This window comes from Zosterops lateralis (assembly GCF_965231275.1).
Source record: "Zosterops lateralis genome assembly, chromosome: 22".
In the NCBI taxonomy this organism is placed as follows: Eukaryota; Metazoa; Chordata; class Aves; order Passeriformes; family Zosteropidae; genus Zosterops; species Zosterops lateralis.
The window spans coordinates 2,149,766-2,166,425 of record NC_139782.1 but is presented as its reverse complement, the minus strand read 5'-3'; the positions used below and the strand labels follow the sequence as shown (position 1 = coordinate 2,166,425).

Here is a 16,660-nt window from a genome sequence, read left to right as displayed (position 1 = left end):
ATTCTCCCCTGTGAAGGTGGGGAGGCCCTGGCACAGGGTGCCCAGAGAAGCTGTGGCTGCCCCAACCCTGGAATTGCCCAAGGCCAGGCTGGACAGGGCTTGGAGCAGCCTGGGATGATGGAAGGTGTCCCTGCCCATGGCAGGGGGTTAGAACAAGATGGTCACTTCCAAGCCAAACCATTCTCAGATTTCTGTGATCCCAAACACTCTGCAACTCCTGGGACCTGGCAGGGCCTGTGGGACCTTGGTTGCCCTGGGACATCCTGGGAAGATGAATTTGTGGCCACGAGCTCAGCTACCCTGCCTGTTCCATTCTTAGAGCACTTTCCCTGCAGGCCAAGTGGGTATTTTGGGCTGGTCTCAGACTGGGATCCCAAACTGGGGCAGAACTGACAGTGCAGCTGCTGTGCAAAAAATCACCAAGGCTGAAAGAGTGATGGTGCAAATGCAAACTCTCCAAATTCCACCCCAGGGTGGAGGTGTGGCTGATACCAACTGTTGCTGGTGCTTGGAGGTGGGCATTTATCTCCTGTTTATCTCATTTATCTCCCCCTATCCTGGGAGGATACTGCCAGCCCTGGCACAGGGCAGCAGTGAGCTCCATCTCCTCTGCCAGCTTTGGGAGAGGAGTGAACGTCTGGAGACCAAAACCAACCAGATGAGCCGGAGCTAAAGCATTTTAAAGTGCACAAAAACCTTGTTTTTGCCTTGCCAGACCCTCGTGGAGAGCCCTGACCTCCCAGGCAATGCCGAGGGGAGGTGGCTGTGCATGGTGGGGTCACCCCTGCTCAGCCCCACAGCTCTGCCCTCACCTCCAGCATCTCCTCCCGTGCACAGCTCTGCTTCACTTCCCCCCCGGGAAACTCAGCGGGGGAAAGACAGGAGACAGATGTTGTGTTAATTTGTGCTCGATTAATTTTGACAGCGACTCCCGGCCCCTCGGAAGCAGCACGGGCGGGTGTGGGAGCGAGGAGCTGCTCTGCTGTGCCAGCAGGGCCTGGGCTGTGCTGCACTCACTGCCAGCACCCCTGTGTCCCCCGGCCAGGTAGCAGGACAGTGTCCTGGATGTCACAGCAACTCCCACAGGCTGTCCCTGCGCTGGGGAAGCTGAGGGATGCTGCTCTGATCCCTCCAGCCAAGCACATCCACAGCCTCAGCCCCTTTCTGGCATTGTAGAGGCAGCCACGCACCTCAGAGTGCTTTGGGAAAATATCAGAAGGCTTCAAGCATCAGCTCGTTGTTGTCTAAAAGTCCTTCATACCTTTTCTCTATGGCAATCCCACGTTCAGCTCCACACAGCTCTCAGGCTCTGCTCATTTATGCCAGCAGCTGCTCTGTAGACTCAAAGCCTCAACTCTTCTTCTTTTCCTTCTGCAGTTCTGGTTCACTCCTGCCTGTCCCTTGTGCAATGTCTTACCCCTTATGTCCCTCACACACCCTCCTGTTCCTTCCTCCTCACAGCACAGCTAGCAAACTCCAAACCACCCCTCCTTACCAGCTCACTGACTCTTTTATCACACCCATGGCTGTGCTGTTCCTGCTCTTTGATGATTAACACAGCTGCAGTATATTTGGGGCAGGATTGCCTTTAGCCCTGTCTCTGTCTTCCCACAACTATCTCCTCACACCTTTCCATGTTGTCCCCCTGAGCACTGCAGTGCAGGGCGTGTTCTTGGTGAGCCCAGGACAAACCTGGGCCTTTCTGGAATTCTAAAGACAATTTTTTTTAAGTGAATCACAGGACATTTTTCTCCCCTGGCAATGGTTTGGCTTTGACCCTCTCTTTGCCAGCATATTCCCCTTAAAATGAGCTTCTATTGAAGTTTGCACCTGGAGCTGCTGCCTTTTCCAGGTTGCTTTAAGCTCTTTAGGACAGAGAAGCAGAGTTTTGTCCTGAATGCAGGAGAAAAGTGGAGGAAACTGAAGATGTACATGACTGCAGTGACTGCTGTGATCACCCTCCCATGAGCAGAAGGCACTAAAACACCTCCCCAGAAGAGCAGCAGGTTGGGGAGATCAAACCAGGAAGGACATTCCCATCTGAGAGGGGAGAAGGGAGTGGGGCTGTCCTTCAGGTATCACTGAGACCTCTTCCCTGCATCTCTCATGCTCTGGGGGTGTTTTGGGGAAGATGAATCAGGGAAACCTTATAAATATGATTGCTTAGCAAAAGATTCTGAAAATATGAAACCTATAATCAAAATAGAAATAGAAGCTTACTTTGAGTTGTAGGATACTGAGTCTTAGTTACTATATTACCTGAAAACAATAGCCTGGCCAGCTGAAGGAGAATCCCTTTTGGTTGAACCCTTCTGCTGGCTGAAGGATCCAAAGGTCAATGTAGCAAAAGAGAAAAGTCTAAAGAGTAGTTTTTAGAGTAGAGTAGTTTTTAAATATAACACAGTATGTAGTAGTAGTAGTTCTTATAGGCTGTATGTAGATTCTATAAGATTTTGTGTCTTATATTGGTTGGTCACTGTAAATTAGAATATTCAACACAAAAGGAGATATATTGTAACAAGGACCTCTCTCTCTCTCTCTCTCTCCCTCTCTCTGGCTCTCTCTTAGCTCTTATCCCTGCTGTCTTCCCCCTGTGCTCTGACTCCTGCCATCTCTCTCTGGCTCTCTTGCTCCCACCTCTCTCACTGCCTTCTCTCTCAGCTCTCACCCTCTTGTTCTTTCTCCCTCTCTCTTTGGGGCTTCCCTCCAGCCCAGGCTGGTGGCTGAAGGCAAAGCCCTTTTACCCACGACCCTTGCGATAAAACTGCATGTTTCTAGAATATCTCAGGTCTGCAGAGTTCCCTCTCCCTGCCATCCACAGATGATCCTACAGGGGTGTGCTGCCCTCTCCTAGCTGTGCCCTGTCCCTGCTGGCAGCCACAGAGCCAGGCTGGCACAGGGTGCCTGTCCCAGGGCTCTGCAATCCTTGCCAGCCCCCCCAGCACTGGGTTGAAGGCTGCAGCCTCACCTTCCTGTGAGCTGAGCATCCTTCTCTGGGGACTGCTGTTGGTTTTGTGTCTGATGAAACACAAGTCACCACTCGCATAAGAAAACACCATTTCTGTCCTGTCAGAGCAAGCCTGGAGGTTTATTTTAATGTACTTATAATGCTGCCTAAAATATTTGTTTTCCTGCTCTGTGCAGCACAGCTGGGGATTTACTTGGCTCCCACAGACAGCTGGGCACACACAGGTGCCGGGGTGGGGGCTGCTCCCTGCCAGGACCCTGGGAAGGTGCAGCAGGGGGATTCTGAGGCTGGTGGTGAGGAAGGTGATGATGATTTGGGAGGCAGAGGAGCAGGAGTGCCAGTGCCTTCCCCAGTTTCTGCAGCACTACATCTGAGGCTGTCCCTTACAGCTGGGCTTGGGCATAGGGAAGGGATTTCAAAGCCTAAGTTTGGGGAAAAGCCAGATGGTTTGAAGTTCTCCTCTGCTCCTCTGCCTCCTCCCCTTCTCTCCTAAGAATTCCGGGGTCCCAGGCCCATCCGTGGGGTGTCATTGGAGTAGTGGGCTTGAGCAGAAATGTGAGTTGAAGAGGTGATGGGAAGCCCCCAGTGCAGTGAAAGTCTGTGAGTCCTGGTGAGGCATTTGGTGAGAGTGGAGAGGGAGACATGAGGCAAGACTGAGCCCCAGAGGGGTCATGTAGCCCCCAGCAGCTGAGTTCTACTTGTCCCTCACCTATGGAACTCATATCCAAAATATCACTACTTCTTCTCACTTCTTCTCACTTCAACCCACGTAGTATCCCTCCCTTGTGTGACACCCATGTCCCTGCCCCTCCAAACTCACCCAGACCACCCTCCATTGCAATCCTGCTTGCTGCAACCTCCTTTTCCCAGTATCTCCTCCCCAGGTTTGCCCTGCAGCCACAGATATATGGAATTTTCACCCCTGAGCTGTCAAGCCATGAACATCCCAGTTCCCAGAGCCAGCCCTGGCCCAGCCTCTCACCTGGGTTGGGCACTGAGGAGCCACACTGGCATCACCTTGCAGGGGAGAAGGGAGCTCTGAGCACCCATGGGTGCACATTTCGTGATGACAGTCCTGTGCTCAGTACGTGCTTCCCCTTCACCCTCTGGTATCCACCCTGGAACTCCTTCTCCAGGTGGAAAGCTCCCAGTTTAGTTTGTGCAGGTGAGCAGGTGGTTCCTGCTGCTGCTGGAAAGGATAGGCTGAGCACCAAGAAAAGGGACTCACAGACATGACCTGGAGGGTTTGGAGTCCTCCCAAGCACACACTGGCATCAGTTTCTGCCAGGACCTCAGGACATGTTGCTGTCTGCAGTCAGGGCTGCACCTCCCACAATGCCGTGACCAGGTGTCACTGCCTGCCCTGGTTTAGGGCAAATTCAGGAGGAAACATCCAAATGGGGTCCCTCTGGGAAGCAAACTCAAATGGCCCCTTCACCAGTCGGTGTGGGAAAAAATCTCCATAGAGAAAAGTAGAAAAAACTATTTATTTAACAAACAAAGTGCTCACAAGCATAAAAAATGGACAATATGAAACAATAAAACCTCTCGCTTCTCTGAAGAGAGATGGCAAAATTGAGAAAGTTCTTGCTGTGGGTGTAGCTTGGCTTGCTCAGTCTCTTATCAGTCCCTCCTGTGCTGGAAAATGCCATCCTGGGCCCTAGTGGGCCACAGGTGTGAGATCCCATTGTCTCTCTGGGTTTTTTCAGTTCAGGAAAGTCCCAAGAAAAAAAAAGAAGAAAAAAAAGCAGTCCAGGGAACTTCTCTCCCGCAGCTAGCTAAAACTAACTAACAGCACAGGAGATCTCTGTCCCACTGTCTGTGCTGCAGACAACACAATCCAGGAGCAGAATGTGGAGGAGTGAGAGCAGTTTCTGCAAACAAGCCCCGTGCTTCTTCTTTCCCGCTTTCGCTCTCAGAACCAGTCTGAAAAGTACAGAAAACAGTATCCAATGTAACAGAGCTGATTGGGGATACAAGCATCATAAAGTCACCCTAGGACACTGTCCAATCAGTGCAGCTAACGAGTGCTCCTCATTTCCCTTTGCCCTGTGGCAGCAGTGACCTCCCATGCCAACACAGGAGCAGAGGGGTGGGAGATGGCACATGACCCTGCATGCAGCCTGCTCCCCCAGGGGTTGGGAACACCTGGAGTGACCCGTTTTCTCTGTCCCACAGTGGGATTCCATCAATGAAATGGATGAGTTCTTCAGCCCCATCCACACCTACCAGGTCTGCAACGTCATGACCCCCAACCAGAACAACTGGCTCCGCACCAACTGGGTGCAGCGGGACGGGGCGCGGCGGGTTTATGCAGAGATCAAATTCACCCTGAGGGACTGCAACAGCATGCCAGGCGTGCTGGGCACCTGCAAGGAGACCTTCAACCTCTACTACATGGAGTCCGACCGGGATTTGGGCAGCAGCACCCGGGAGAGCCAGTTCCTGAAGATTGACACCATCGCGGCAGACGAGAGCTTCACCAACGTGGACCTGGGCGTGCGGCGCCTGAAGCTGAACACGGAGGTGAGGGGTGTGGGGCCCCTGAGCAAGAGGGGCTTCTACCTGGCCTTCCAGGACATCGGTGCCTGCATTGCCATCGTCTCGGTGAGGGTCTACTACAAGAAGTGCCCGGCCACAGTGAGGAACTTGGCGTCCTTCTCCGAGGCTGTGACCGGGGCGGACTCGTCCTCCTTGGTGGAAGTGCGGGGAGAGTGTGTGGGGCACTCTGAGGAGAGGGACACCCCCAAAATGTACTGCAGTGCCGAGGGAGAGTGGCTGGTGCCCATTGGGAAGTGTGTGTGCAGTGCTGGCTATGAGGAGCAGCGAGATTCCTGCATGGGTGAGTCCCTACTTCTTGCCTGCTGTCGTGGTTTGAAAGCAAAACAAGTGAGAGGCTCCAAGTCAGAAATACAATTTAATAAGAAGAAAGGTAAAAAGGTAAAATAAAATAAAATAAATGCAATAACACAAAAGAGCACTGACAGAGTCAGAACACACCCTGAGCAGGGTGGGGGGAGCAGTCCAGGTGAGGGGCTCTTCCTGAAGCAGTGATCCCACAGAAAGGTCTGGGAGCTCTGCTCCTCTGGGAATCCAGTGGCTCAGGGCTGCTTGTCCTGTCCCAAATCCCAGATTCTCTCCAGGTGGGAATGCTTGGCTCCTCCCCCTGGGCATTGGGAGCATCTCCCAATGGGATGAGGAGTCGTGCAGTGGCTCCTTGATGGCCCATTAAACAGAGAGAGCTCCTGGAGGGAGTTCCCTGTGAGTCCTGGGCAAGGCATTGATGGGCCATGAGCAGAAGAGCCCAAAGGAGGGGCCTGGGAAAACACTGCCCCACCTGGTTCCAACAGCTCATGGGGATGGTGATGGAATAAATACTTTGTGTACATCCTACACTGCAACCCAGGACACCTGCAGTGCCTGCCAGGGGAGGGGTGGCTGCGAGGGGCTCTTTTCTCTTTGGGGAAGGGCTGAAGGCAGAAGCCTGCTCACAGAAACTGGGACAGCCAGTCTCTGTGGAGGCCCAGGGCTGTCCATGCTTTTGCTGGCTGGCTAAAGTGTGTGGCTGGTACCACTGACAAAGTCCCTGTGGCTCTGACAGGTCCTGGTGCAAAGGGCATGGCTTTGGGATGGGGAGTGGCTGCCATCAGGACAGGAGATGCTCTCTCTCCAGCTTTCTCTACCGTGGATCACTGGCCCAGAGACCCCAGCTCAGTGCCCCCAGCAGCTCTGACTGGTGCTGAGATCTCTGATGTGCTCCAGCAAAGGCATTGCTTGGCCTCTCCAAAACACCCACCGCTGAAAGGGGGGTTTAAAAGGGAGGAAAGCAGAACTGAAAACACTGAGCTTTCATGGAACAAGGTCACTGTGTCCATCCCTCGCCTCCAGGGGTGTGGGGAGCCTTCCCAGGGGCCCCCAGTGCCACTGGGCAGCCTCGAGCTGCCGACTGAACAAACTGTGATAAGGAAGTGGGGTGACCAGCAGCAGGCACAGGGATGTGTGTACAGTGTGTATACAGAGCACAGGCTCCCCAGGAGAGCCCTCCACACGGATTTGTTTGCTCTCTGTTTCTTCATGGGATGTGCTGGGGGGGAGCAGCACAAATACAAGTGGCAGGGCCTTTGTTTGAGTTTCCTGGTAACGTGGAGTGGAGGGTTTGTCTTAGGGAGACTTGGCTCAAGGTTAGGACGTCCAACACTAGGCTAGGATGGATCCAGGGGCTGCTGGGATGGATCCAAGGGCTGCTGGGACCCACACTGGCTCCTGCTGGTCTCCAGCTACAGAGGGGGAAGGATGGGCAGAATAAATGCTTTTATCTGAAACTCCTCCTATCTGTCACAGTCGATTTGAAAGTTGTCCTGGGATAGATCTAATAACTCAGGAAAGGTCTTCCATCATGCTAAAGAGTGGGTGCAAGGTGTATGTGGAGCCAGGCATGTGCTGCTGCAGGAGGGGGCACTGGCATGGGCTGTGCCAGCCCCACCAATGCAAGGAGCTGCAAGTTGGCTCAGACAGACCAAACAGCCCTTGCCTGTATTCCCCTCCATCAGTCCTGTACTGCACACTCTGCCCAGGACATCCTCTCCCCAAAGGCAGGAGGCTGAGCAAGGCTGTGGCATTTTGTGCTGGGCTCTGCCTGCCTCATTTTCATGTCATTCCTTGGACAGGTTTGCTCTCTCCTGGCAGTGAAGCTGTAGCAGAGCCCCTTCTCTGCCCTCCTGCTCATTTCTGGTGGGTTTGCTCCTGCCACAGGCATGGCACAGGAGGGAGCTGGATGATCTCTGAGGTCCCTTCCAAATCAAACCTGGAATTCCAAGGCTAGAGGTGTGATTCTAAATGATTCTGTGACTCTAAGACCTGCAGACTTATCTATGGCATCATCATGCAGATTTCCAGTTTGGGATGCAGCCAGTCTGTACAATTGTAGTTCCTGTTTTCTCAGGTGGCCCCACAGATGAACTCAGACCCAGCAAAGTCTCTGGTAAAAATTTGCCAAGCCTTGTGGCATCAGAAGCAGGACAGAAATGCCACTGGACTTTCTCTGACCTCGGTGTTGTCTCACCCTCCTGCCTCCCCTGTTCCATTTTTCTGTCTCCAGCACAGTTTGATGACCTGACATCGAGCGCACAGGGGCAGCACCACCTTTCCTGCCCCTCCTTTGGTGGGGTAGCAGGACATATATTTACACTTGAAGGCAAACAGATGCAAATCTCTAATCTTGTGCCTGATTGGGGCAGAGTTCATTTTTCAGGCTGAAAAGTGCCTTTCAGGGATGATTTATAAGCCCAGGGGATCTGTTGGAGTTGGAAATTAGCCGTTTTAATTGTCAGGCGGACAAAAGCAGGATTCCAGTGGCCGTCGCCCCAGCAATTTTTCATTCTCGGTCACAGGGATGAGATGATATAAATCACTCCTTGTGGCCCTAATAATCTTTCTATAAATATCAGGGAAATTCATTTTTTTGCTTAGGGAGAGGAGGTGTGGAGGGGGAGAAATTAGAGAAGATACTTTGCCTCTATGGCAGTGTTTAAAATATGATTCCAAATTAATTTCCTTCTGCCTTTCACAGCCGGACGCCTTATTTGTCAAAGCTAAAGATATTTGAACAGTGGAGGTTTCTCCCCCTCCTTTCTAACATTCATTTTTCTAAGGGCCTGCCAGAGTGTTGGAAGACAGCTCAGGAAACCAGACCAGAGCCAGAGCTCTCCCCAGCCCTTCAGAGAAGAAGTGAGGCAGTGCCACAGACCTGGGAAGGAAGGGGTGAGTGGGACGTGGTGAAAGATATGTAGGAACATCAGGAACTTCTTTGCCTCTCGTCCCCATTACAACAGAGCCGTAGAATCCCAGACTTGGGTAGAATCCCAGGTTTGGGTTGAAAGGGATCTTAAAATTTATCCTATTCCACCCTCTGCCACGGGCAGGGACACCTTCCACTTGACAAGGTTGCTCCCAGCCCTGTCCAGCCTGGCCTTGAACACTTGCAGGGATGGGGCTTTGCTGTCATCCATCATGTTGGAACCTTCCCTGTCCTTTTTTGGGGCAGGGGGGTGGTGGCTGGGGTCTCTGACTCCTGCACTCATCCCAGCAGGACCCACATGTTTCCCCTTGCTTTGAAGTCCTGCTGTTTGCCATAAGGATGTGAGGGGCAGTTTCCATGGGATTGAGGGGTCTCAGCCCAGGGGCACTGGGATCAGGACCATCAGAGGATTCCAGTTGGCATCAGATGTGTCACAGCCACACACCAGATATTTTTATCTGTGCCTAATGCCTCTGCTGGATTCCTCTCCAGAGAACCCCTTCTCCAGCTGGGACTGGGCACAGGTGCTCCATCCAGTACCTTACTGGGCAGAGTGGGATTCGAGCTGGAATTCCTACATCTCTTGAGGGGATCCTGGGCTCTGCCAGCTCCTGACATTCCCAGCATTTAGCCCCACAGCATCTTGTGCCACAGCCACCTCAAGAATAAAACCCCTCCTGGTACAGCACAGCCCACTTGTTTTCCCTCTGTTTTCAAGGTTCTGAAGGACTTTTCTTCCTTCACCCCCTCACCCACAGCCTCAGACTGCTTCTTTCCTCCTTGAAATGCAACAGTCCACACATGACACATTAACATCTCTTACACACAGCAAATAGCAACTGCTCTGCCTAAACGGCAGAACAAGCAAGAGCAGGAGGGAAAAGGATCTGTCCTGGCAATTTATCAGATAAGGAGACAATCAGCATAATTCACCTTATTGATATGCAGCTGCTCTGCAGGACAAATACAGACCCATTCCAATGAGGTCAGTGCAATTAGAGGGATGGGAAAGGGGAGCCTGGTTGTGCTTCTGTGGGCAGGGAAGGGCACAAAATGCACCTCCCCAAAGGCTGAGAGCTGGGACATGAGTGCCCTGTGTGTGGATGGATGGAGAGCTGGACAGGGAGGCTCAGGCAGGTGGGGACAGTGGCTCTTCATCCACATCCCTCCTACCAGCCCTGGTCAGCCCCTCTTTGTGGGGGCTGCCAGGCTCCTGAGCCACCAGGACCTTAGGTTGTGATGGTGGTCCTTGGTGGATAGACCTTGGTCCTTGGACCATGTAAATCCATGGTCCTTTCATCAGGGTCCTCCCTTTTGAGTTAAGTCTGAATTATTTCTTGGGCTGCATCTCTCACCAGCTATCAATGAGTAAAACTTCAAAATCTGTGCAGCTGCTCACAGGTTGTACATGCAGAGGGAGATGGTTTGAAGCATCAGCAGCAGTGCCATGGCTGTGGATCATGGTGCTGCTCTCTGGGAGTTGACACAAACCCATCCAGCACTCAGCCATGGGGGATCCCTGGGGGCACAGAATCTCCCAGGAAGGGTTTTTGTTAATAAACAAGAGGAAAATGGGGCAGGACCTCTTCCCTGCTGTCAGAGAGAGTGGATGAGCCTTTGGAAGAAGTGCCACTCCCAAAGAGTGTCCCAGAGAATATCAAAGATATTCTTTGTTGAATATCCATGGCTTTCAGGAGCCATTCAGACATTTCTGAAGTTTGGGAACAGTCATCTTATCCTCTGGGTGTTCTGGTTGCTCTGCTTTCCCTCTGCTGTTCCTGGGACCTTCAGTTTGGCTGTTCCCTTTGGATGGCAAAGGGTGATGAGGCAGCAGGAACTGAGCAATTCCTAATTCCTGCTCCAGCAGCCCATTTGCACATGAGGATGGGTGTTTGTAGCCTGAGAGAGAACAGCCACCAAACACAGGTCTGCTGTGTGCCTGAACGAGGATCTGACCCTGGGTTAGACTTTGCCCAGCTCTGCTTCAGGAAGAAAATGGCTTTTTCCTCTGGACAAGAGAAGAGTGGGACACTGTCACTGCTGGGACCCTTTCCCCTCCAGCCTCCAAAATGAAGGAGAGGTGGGAATTGACAAAGGACTGCTGAGCTCTCTCGTGCCTCCTGTGGGACACAGCTGGTGGAAATGGATCTGGAGAGTCTGGTTAGCAATCTGGAAGCCAGTTAATTTTTTCCAGTTGGTGGGATTCATGCTGATGAACCAATCAGCAGATTTAATGTACCTTAAACCTTCCTCGTGGGCAACTTTAATTGAGCAATTAAAGCACCACGGCATTGCTAATTAAGAGGAGAAAATACCCAGCTTGGTAATTATGTGCTTGTGAATACAGTTTTGTATCCATGGTCATTTATGAGGAAAGTCCCACAGCTGGTGGGGCAAGGAGGGAGCAGAGCTGTGTGAGAGGAGGGGAAACCCCATCAGCTGCACCTCATGTCCTGTGCTGGGGGCAAAGCCTGGCACAGGGGCAGGGAAAACCCTGGAAACACCTGGGGAAAATCATCCCAGGTGAAGGCACTGGATGGGGCTTGCAGCAACTTGGTCTAGTGGAAGGTGTCCCTGCCATAGTTGGAATGAAATAGGCTTTAAGATCCATTCCAATCCAAACCATTTGGTGATTCCATGACACTGTGAGGACACCCTGTTACTGAAGCTCCCAGCAAACATCTTGGAAGATGTTTTCTTGCCCTGATCTTTTTCAGCCTTCTGATGTTTGCATTTTTGGAGTGGAGTTTCTCACAGACTTTCAAGTAAATTAAAGTGATGTTTTGGAAACTGTTCTTGATGTTTACACACCTCTCTGGAGGAGGGACAATTGATGGACTTCTAGTTTGACCAGTGGGGTTGGAGAGGTGGGAACCTCATTGCCCAATCCCTGGTCATTGCCCAAAATCTATATAAACCCAAGTAAAAAAATAAACCACCCTCTTTTCTTGCCCTGACCACTGACTGCGTGCATGTCCTTCATTTTGTGTCCTTCAGCAACAACATTTCAGTTTTCTTGGTGTGGATTTCAAGAGGAATTTCTGTGCAAGTCCCAGCAGGGACATGGCAGCCACAGCCTTACCTGCTCACAGCATCCCCTGCCTGCTGTCCAGGCTGTGCCACTCACAGCTGGTAGCACCAATGCCCTGCATGTCCCTTGGGGGTACCAAGCCAAAGTTTCCAAGGGCAGGAACAGAAACAGTTCCAAAGTGGTGCTGTGGGGGTTGTGCAAAAGTCCTTTCTGTGATGACAGACAAGGGAAGCAAAGAAAGTTGGTGACTCCCAAGATTTTCATTGTGGTTTGCAAGGCCCATCACCTGCTGTGTAAAATACAGGAAATACTGACTGGTGAGATCATGTCTGACACTGTTTACACCACAACAACACAGACTCAGACTTCAGAAGGCTGAAAATGACTCTTTTATTTTTGGGATGTGTCTCCCTTTTATACCATTCTACACAGACCAATTGGATTGGTGACACAAAGGAAAACCTGTTCAATCACATTGGTCAGAGCAGAGGAACTTCAAGAAGTCCCTCCTAGGGAAAGGAATGAAAACAAAGTACAGTTTACAAAAACACTTGTTAACAGAAAATTCCCTGGGAAAAGAATTTAAGAAAACCAAAACATCTCAGGCACGAAACCAGAGCTACACGTCACCTCCTGGTTATCCCAAACTCTGCATCCTTCCGCAAAAAAGAAAGAAAGAAAAAAAGAGTTTGTCTTTCAAGACACATAAGCTGTAACTATTTAGGAACACAGAATCATAGAAAGGTTTGGGCTGGAAGGGACCTTAAAGCCCATCCATTCCCACCCCCTGCCATGGCCAGGGATACCTCCCACTGTCCCAGGCTGCTCCAAGCCCCATCCAACCTGGCCTTGGTCACTTCCAGGGATCCAGGGGCAGCCACAGCTGCTCTGGGAACCCTGTGCCAGGGCCTGCCCCCCCTCACAGGGAAGAATGTCTCCCAATATGCCACCTAAATCTGCTCTCTTTCCTTTTCTATTAGGAAAGACTTCTTCCCGTAGAGGCCTGTCCAGCCTTGGGTGGGATCCTTGGGTTCACACTTGTCTCATACCAGGACCTCTAGCTCACTGTCACACACCAGGCTTGGACCTCAGGGCTGCTGAGCTCTGTGTATTGTGGCTAATTCAGCCCAGTGAGGTCTCTGGAGAAGGCAGGAGGCCGCACAGGGTGATCCCAGGATCTCCAGCATCACTCCTTCCTCTAAAAGCCAATGGTTAATTGCATTTGATTGGAGAACAAAGCAAAGCAGAACCCTAGCACCTAAACCCATTTATTTATTTCTCTGCTAAGGAACAGCAAAAAAGGATGGAGGTGCCTGCAGAGCACCACTGTATCTCACCAACACAACAATGTGGGGTTTTTCCTTGCCTGGATATTCTGTGTGCCACTTTTCCTCTGAGTTCCCTGTGTTTTGGCACTGACAGAAATGAAGGGTGAGAATGACAGCAAGCTGGAGTTCAGGGCAGTGATGGGGATTAATCAAATTTTATTTGTGCTTAGCAGGTCTCTGTGGCCCTCTGAGAAGTGGTGAAGAGCAGTTGGGCTGTGATGGATAAAGACATTCACCAGTTTGGGAATGTGGGGGGTTTTGTGAGTTTTTTGGTGGGGTTTGTTTGTTTGTTTGTTTGTTTGTTTGTTTTGGGGGGTTTCTTTTTTGTTTGTTTGTTGGGTTTTTGTTTTTTGGGTTTTGTTGTTTTGGTTTTTTTGGTTGGTTGGTTTTTGGGGTTTTTGGGGGGGTTTTTTTTGTTTGTTTTGGTTTGGTTTGGGATTTTTGTTTGGTTTTTGGGGGGTTTGATTTGTTTGTTTGTTGTGGTTTGGTGGGTTTTGGGGTTTTTTTTTTTTGTTTGTTTGGTTTTTTTGTTAGGGGATTTTTTTTTTAACTCTTCCAACAAAACTTGGCCACCTTTGGGTAGTGAACACAGGTTGTTGCTCTGGATTTCCAGTGTGCAGGTGCCTGGGAAGCTGCTGTTGGGGAGTTTAGACACAGACCGCAAGAAAGAGCTGGAATTTTGCACCAATCCTTACACTGGGAATGGTGTAACACAGGGGGGTGGGGATCTCACATTTCTCACCATCACACTCTGAAGCTTGGTGAGTCTGCCTTGCAAGGAGAAGATTTTCCTCATCCCACAGTTCACCAGGGCCCTGCCAGAAACTTGTTCTGCCCTTGGCAGGAGCTGCAGATGCCACTCATGTCACTGTTTGTGTGAGGGCTCCTTCCCCTGCTGAAAACAAGCTGCTGCTGCTGACACTTCTCCAAGGAGGAGAACGGGATCCAAAGGCTGGTGGAGCTCAGCTGTGCTGGCCCTGGGATGTCTGGGCACCCTCATTTTACAGCTCAGCCCCCTCTACACATCCACAGCCATATGGATGTGCTGAGAGGGCTCACACTTCCCCCAAAACTGCATCCCAGCTCCTGCCAGGGATGGGATGAAGTTCTTGGTGCTCTGAGTGTCTTTTCCTCTTTCATGGGACACACAAAACAGAGACACAGAGTTTCCTCCAGCACTGTCACCTTCAGGGGTCCCACCCCTTCCTCCAGACTCTGTCGTCTGGGTTTAGTTAAATCTGTGGGGTTTTGGAGTTTTTTTTTTCAGAAGCTTTGGATACTTCTGTCTAAAACTCTTTGACAAGACTGAGTTTAGGAAACAGCTTTTTTTCTAATTTTGGCACTAGGCTGCCTGTTTCCATCCTACTCCAGCAAGCTGTGGCATTTCCCTGGATAAGCTCTATAAAAAAGCCTTTGCTCTGAGCGTGCCAGGCTGTCTCACCTACACAAGTCTGCACAGCATCACCTCCACTCCCACAGAAGGATGTCTGAACCAGGCAGCAGAGCAGCTTGTAGCAAATTGAGATTTGGGTGTTTCGTGCTTTTATTTTTTTCTTTTTTTTTTTTTTTTTAAGATGTGGGGAAGAGCAGAAGAGGGTCAGGTGTGTGTCCAGCAGTACTGAAATCAGGCTGGATGGGGCTGTGAGCAGCCTGGTCTAGTAGAGGGTGTCCCTGCCCATGGCATAGCACAGGAGGGAGCTGGATGATCTTTGAGGTCCCTTCCAAATCCATTCTGGGATTCTGGAATTCCAAGGCTAGAGGTGTGATTCTAAGTGACTCTGCTGATTTTATCTGTAGCAGCATCATGCAGATTTCCAGTTTGGGATGCAGCCAGGCTGTACAACTGTGGTTCCAGTTTTCCCAGCACTACAAGTGGAATTACTCCACTGGGAAGGGCAGGGCCCTCCTAAATACAACTTGTCCTGGTGGCAGTGAAATCTGGGTGTTACCAAGGAGGATTCAGGGTGTCCTTTGCTGTGTGTGCCATTTGCTGGGAGCCCCAAGCACAGGGTCCTGCTGGCTTTGCAAAGCCTTCATGGGTAAAAAACTCCTCCTGTCCCCCCCTCTGAAAGACCCAGGGTGCAATGGGGTGTGAAGTGGGTTAATTGTGGAAAGAAGGGCCAAGAAGTGGGGAAGTGCTGTGAGGTGGAGTCTGGGGTGACAGGAGACAAGTTCAGGGGTGTGCAGTGGTGTGATGGGTTGTATTGGGGGTGGGAAGGGCTGTGAACTGTGCAAAGGGGCTGCAAGGTGTGAGCGGGGCTGTGGACAAGCTCAGGGGCCAGAGGTGACCAGGGCTGGGGCAGTGGGGGGACAAACAGGACAGGGAGGGTGTGTGAGCACCAGCAGGGCTGTGGGGTGAGACATGACCTCAGGACCAGGAGATTCCTGAGAGCACCAGCCCAGCCAGGCCCCCAAACTCCCTGCAGGCCTGGGCTGACCTGGGATTCCAGGGAAGGGGGAGCACAAGGGAACACAAAACCTTCTGCTAAAACAGAAGCTTTTGGGCAATGAGGCAAACGCCTCATTTTAAGACATGACTGAGAATAACCTGCTTCTGTTCCAGTGTCTGTGTCATATGGGAGCTGAGATTTGAGGCATCATGCTGAAACTGGATTGAAAGGAGGCTGGGATTTTCTGTGCTGGCTCGTGCAGCCTGGGGGGCTCTGGGACTGATGCCTGTGGTTGTCACAGTGGCTGTGACACCTTTATTTCCATCTCTATCTCTTCCCAGCATGGCCAAAGGGAGATACATGACTGCTCTTCTGCTGCTTGCAGATGCCCAGATCTGTCAAAGGGTCAGGAAGGGGGGGCAATTGGTGACACCAGTGTCACAGAGCTGTCCCATGTCACCCTCAGCCATGCCCTCACCCTCCCCCAGTGTCACAGAGCTGCCCCATGTCACCCTCAGCCATGCCCTCACCCCGCCCAGACCTCCTGGGTGAGGGCAGAGCCAGGAGAGAGTGACACAGGGACAGTGCTCACATTTGCAGCCCCACTGGAGCAGCCCTTGGTGGTGTCACCAGGGCCACCTGCAGAGCCCTGCTGCCAGGCAGCCACTTGAGAGGGAGAGGAGCAGCTCGTTCCCTGCCAGTGTATCCTTGACGGGTCCATCCATCATCTCCTGAGCTCTGCCAGCTTATTAGCAGATGTTGTCCTGTCCCCAGAGGATGGAGAGTGAGTGAAACAAATGGACCGAACTCCAGATGTCTGGCACAGCCCTCCAGGTTCACTGTTCCTGTGACAAACCTGCTGCTCTGGGGTCCTTGGGCCAGGTGATGCATGAGAGGGGTTGTGGGCTGGGAAAACAGGCCAGGTATGCAGTGCAGAGAGGGGGAATCAGTGGAAACCCCATGAGACAGACCCAGACAGGTCTGGGGTGATCACTGGGGACTCAGCTGTGTGATGCAGGGCTGGGATGTGCTCTGCCAAGCACAGGTCCAGTGCTGGGTTTTGTAGGCTCTGCTGGTGACACTGGGATCACCCAGGTGTCTGGGCTGCAGGGAAAGTGTAGTGTGCAAGTCTTGAGCTGAGTGGCA

General features: G+C 51.7%; 1 protein-coding gene across 1 annotated transcript in view; it reads left to right on the top strand.

Annotated features, from left to right (window-relative positions):
- Positions 1–16,660, top strand: part of EPHB2 (EPH receptor B2) — a gene marked incomplete at both ends in the record, with an annotated part of 297,582 nt that overhangs the window by 18,981 nt on the left and 261,941 nt on the right. The window contains one exon of the mRNA XM_083876871.1: positions 5,147–5,810. Coding sequence (XP_083732997.1) covers positions 5,147–5,810 — 664 coding nt within the window. The remainder of the gene's footprint in view (positions 1–5,146; positions 5,811–16,660) is intronic.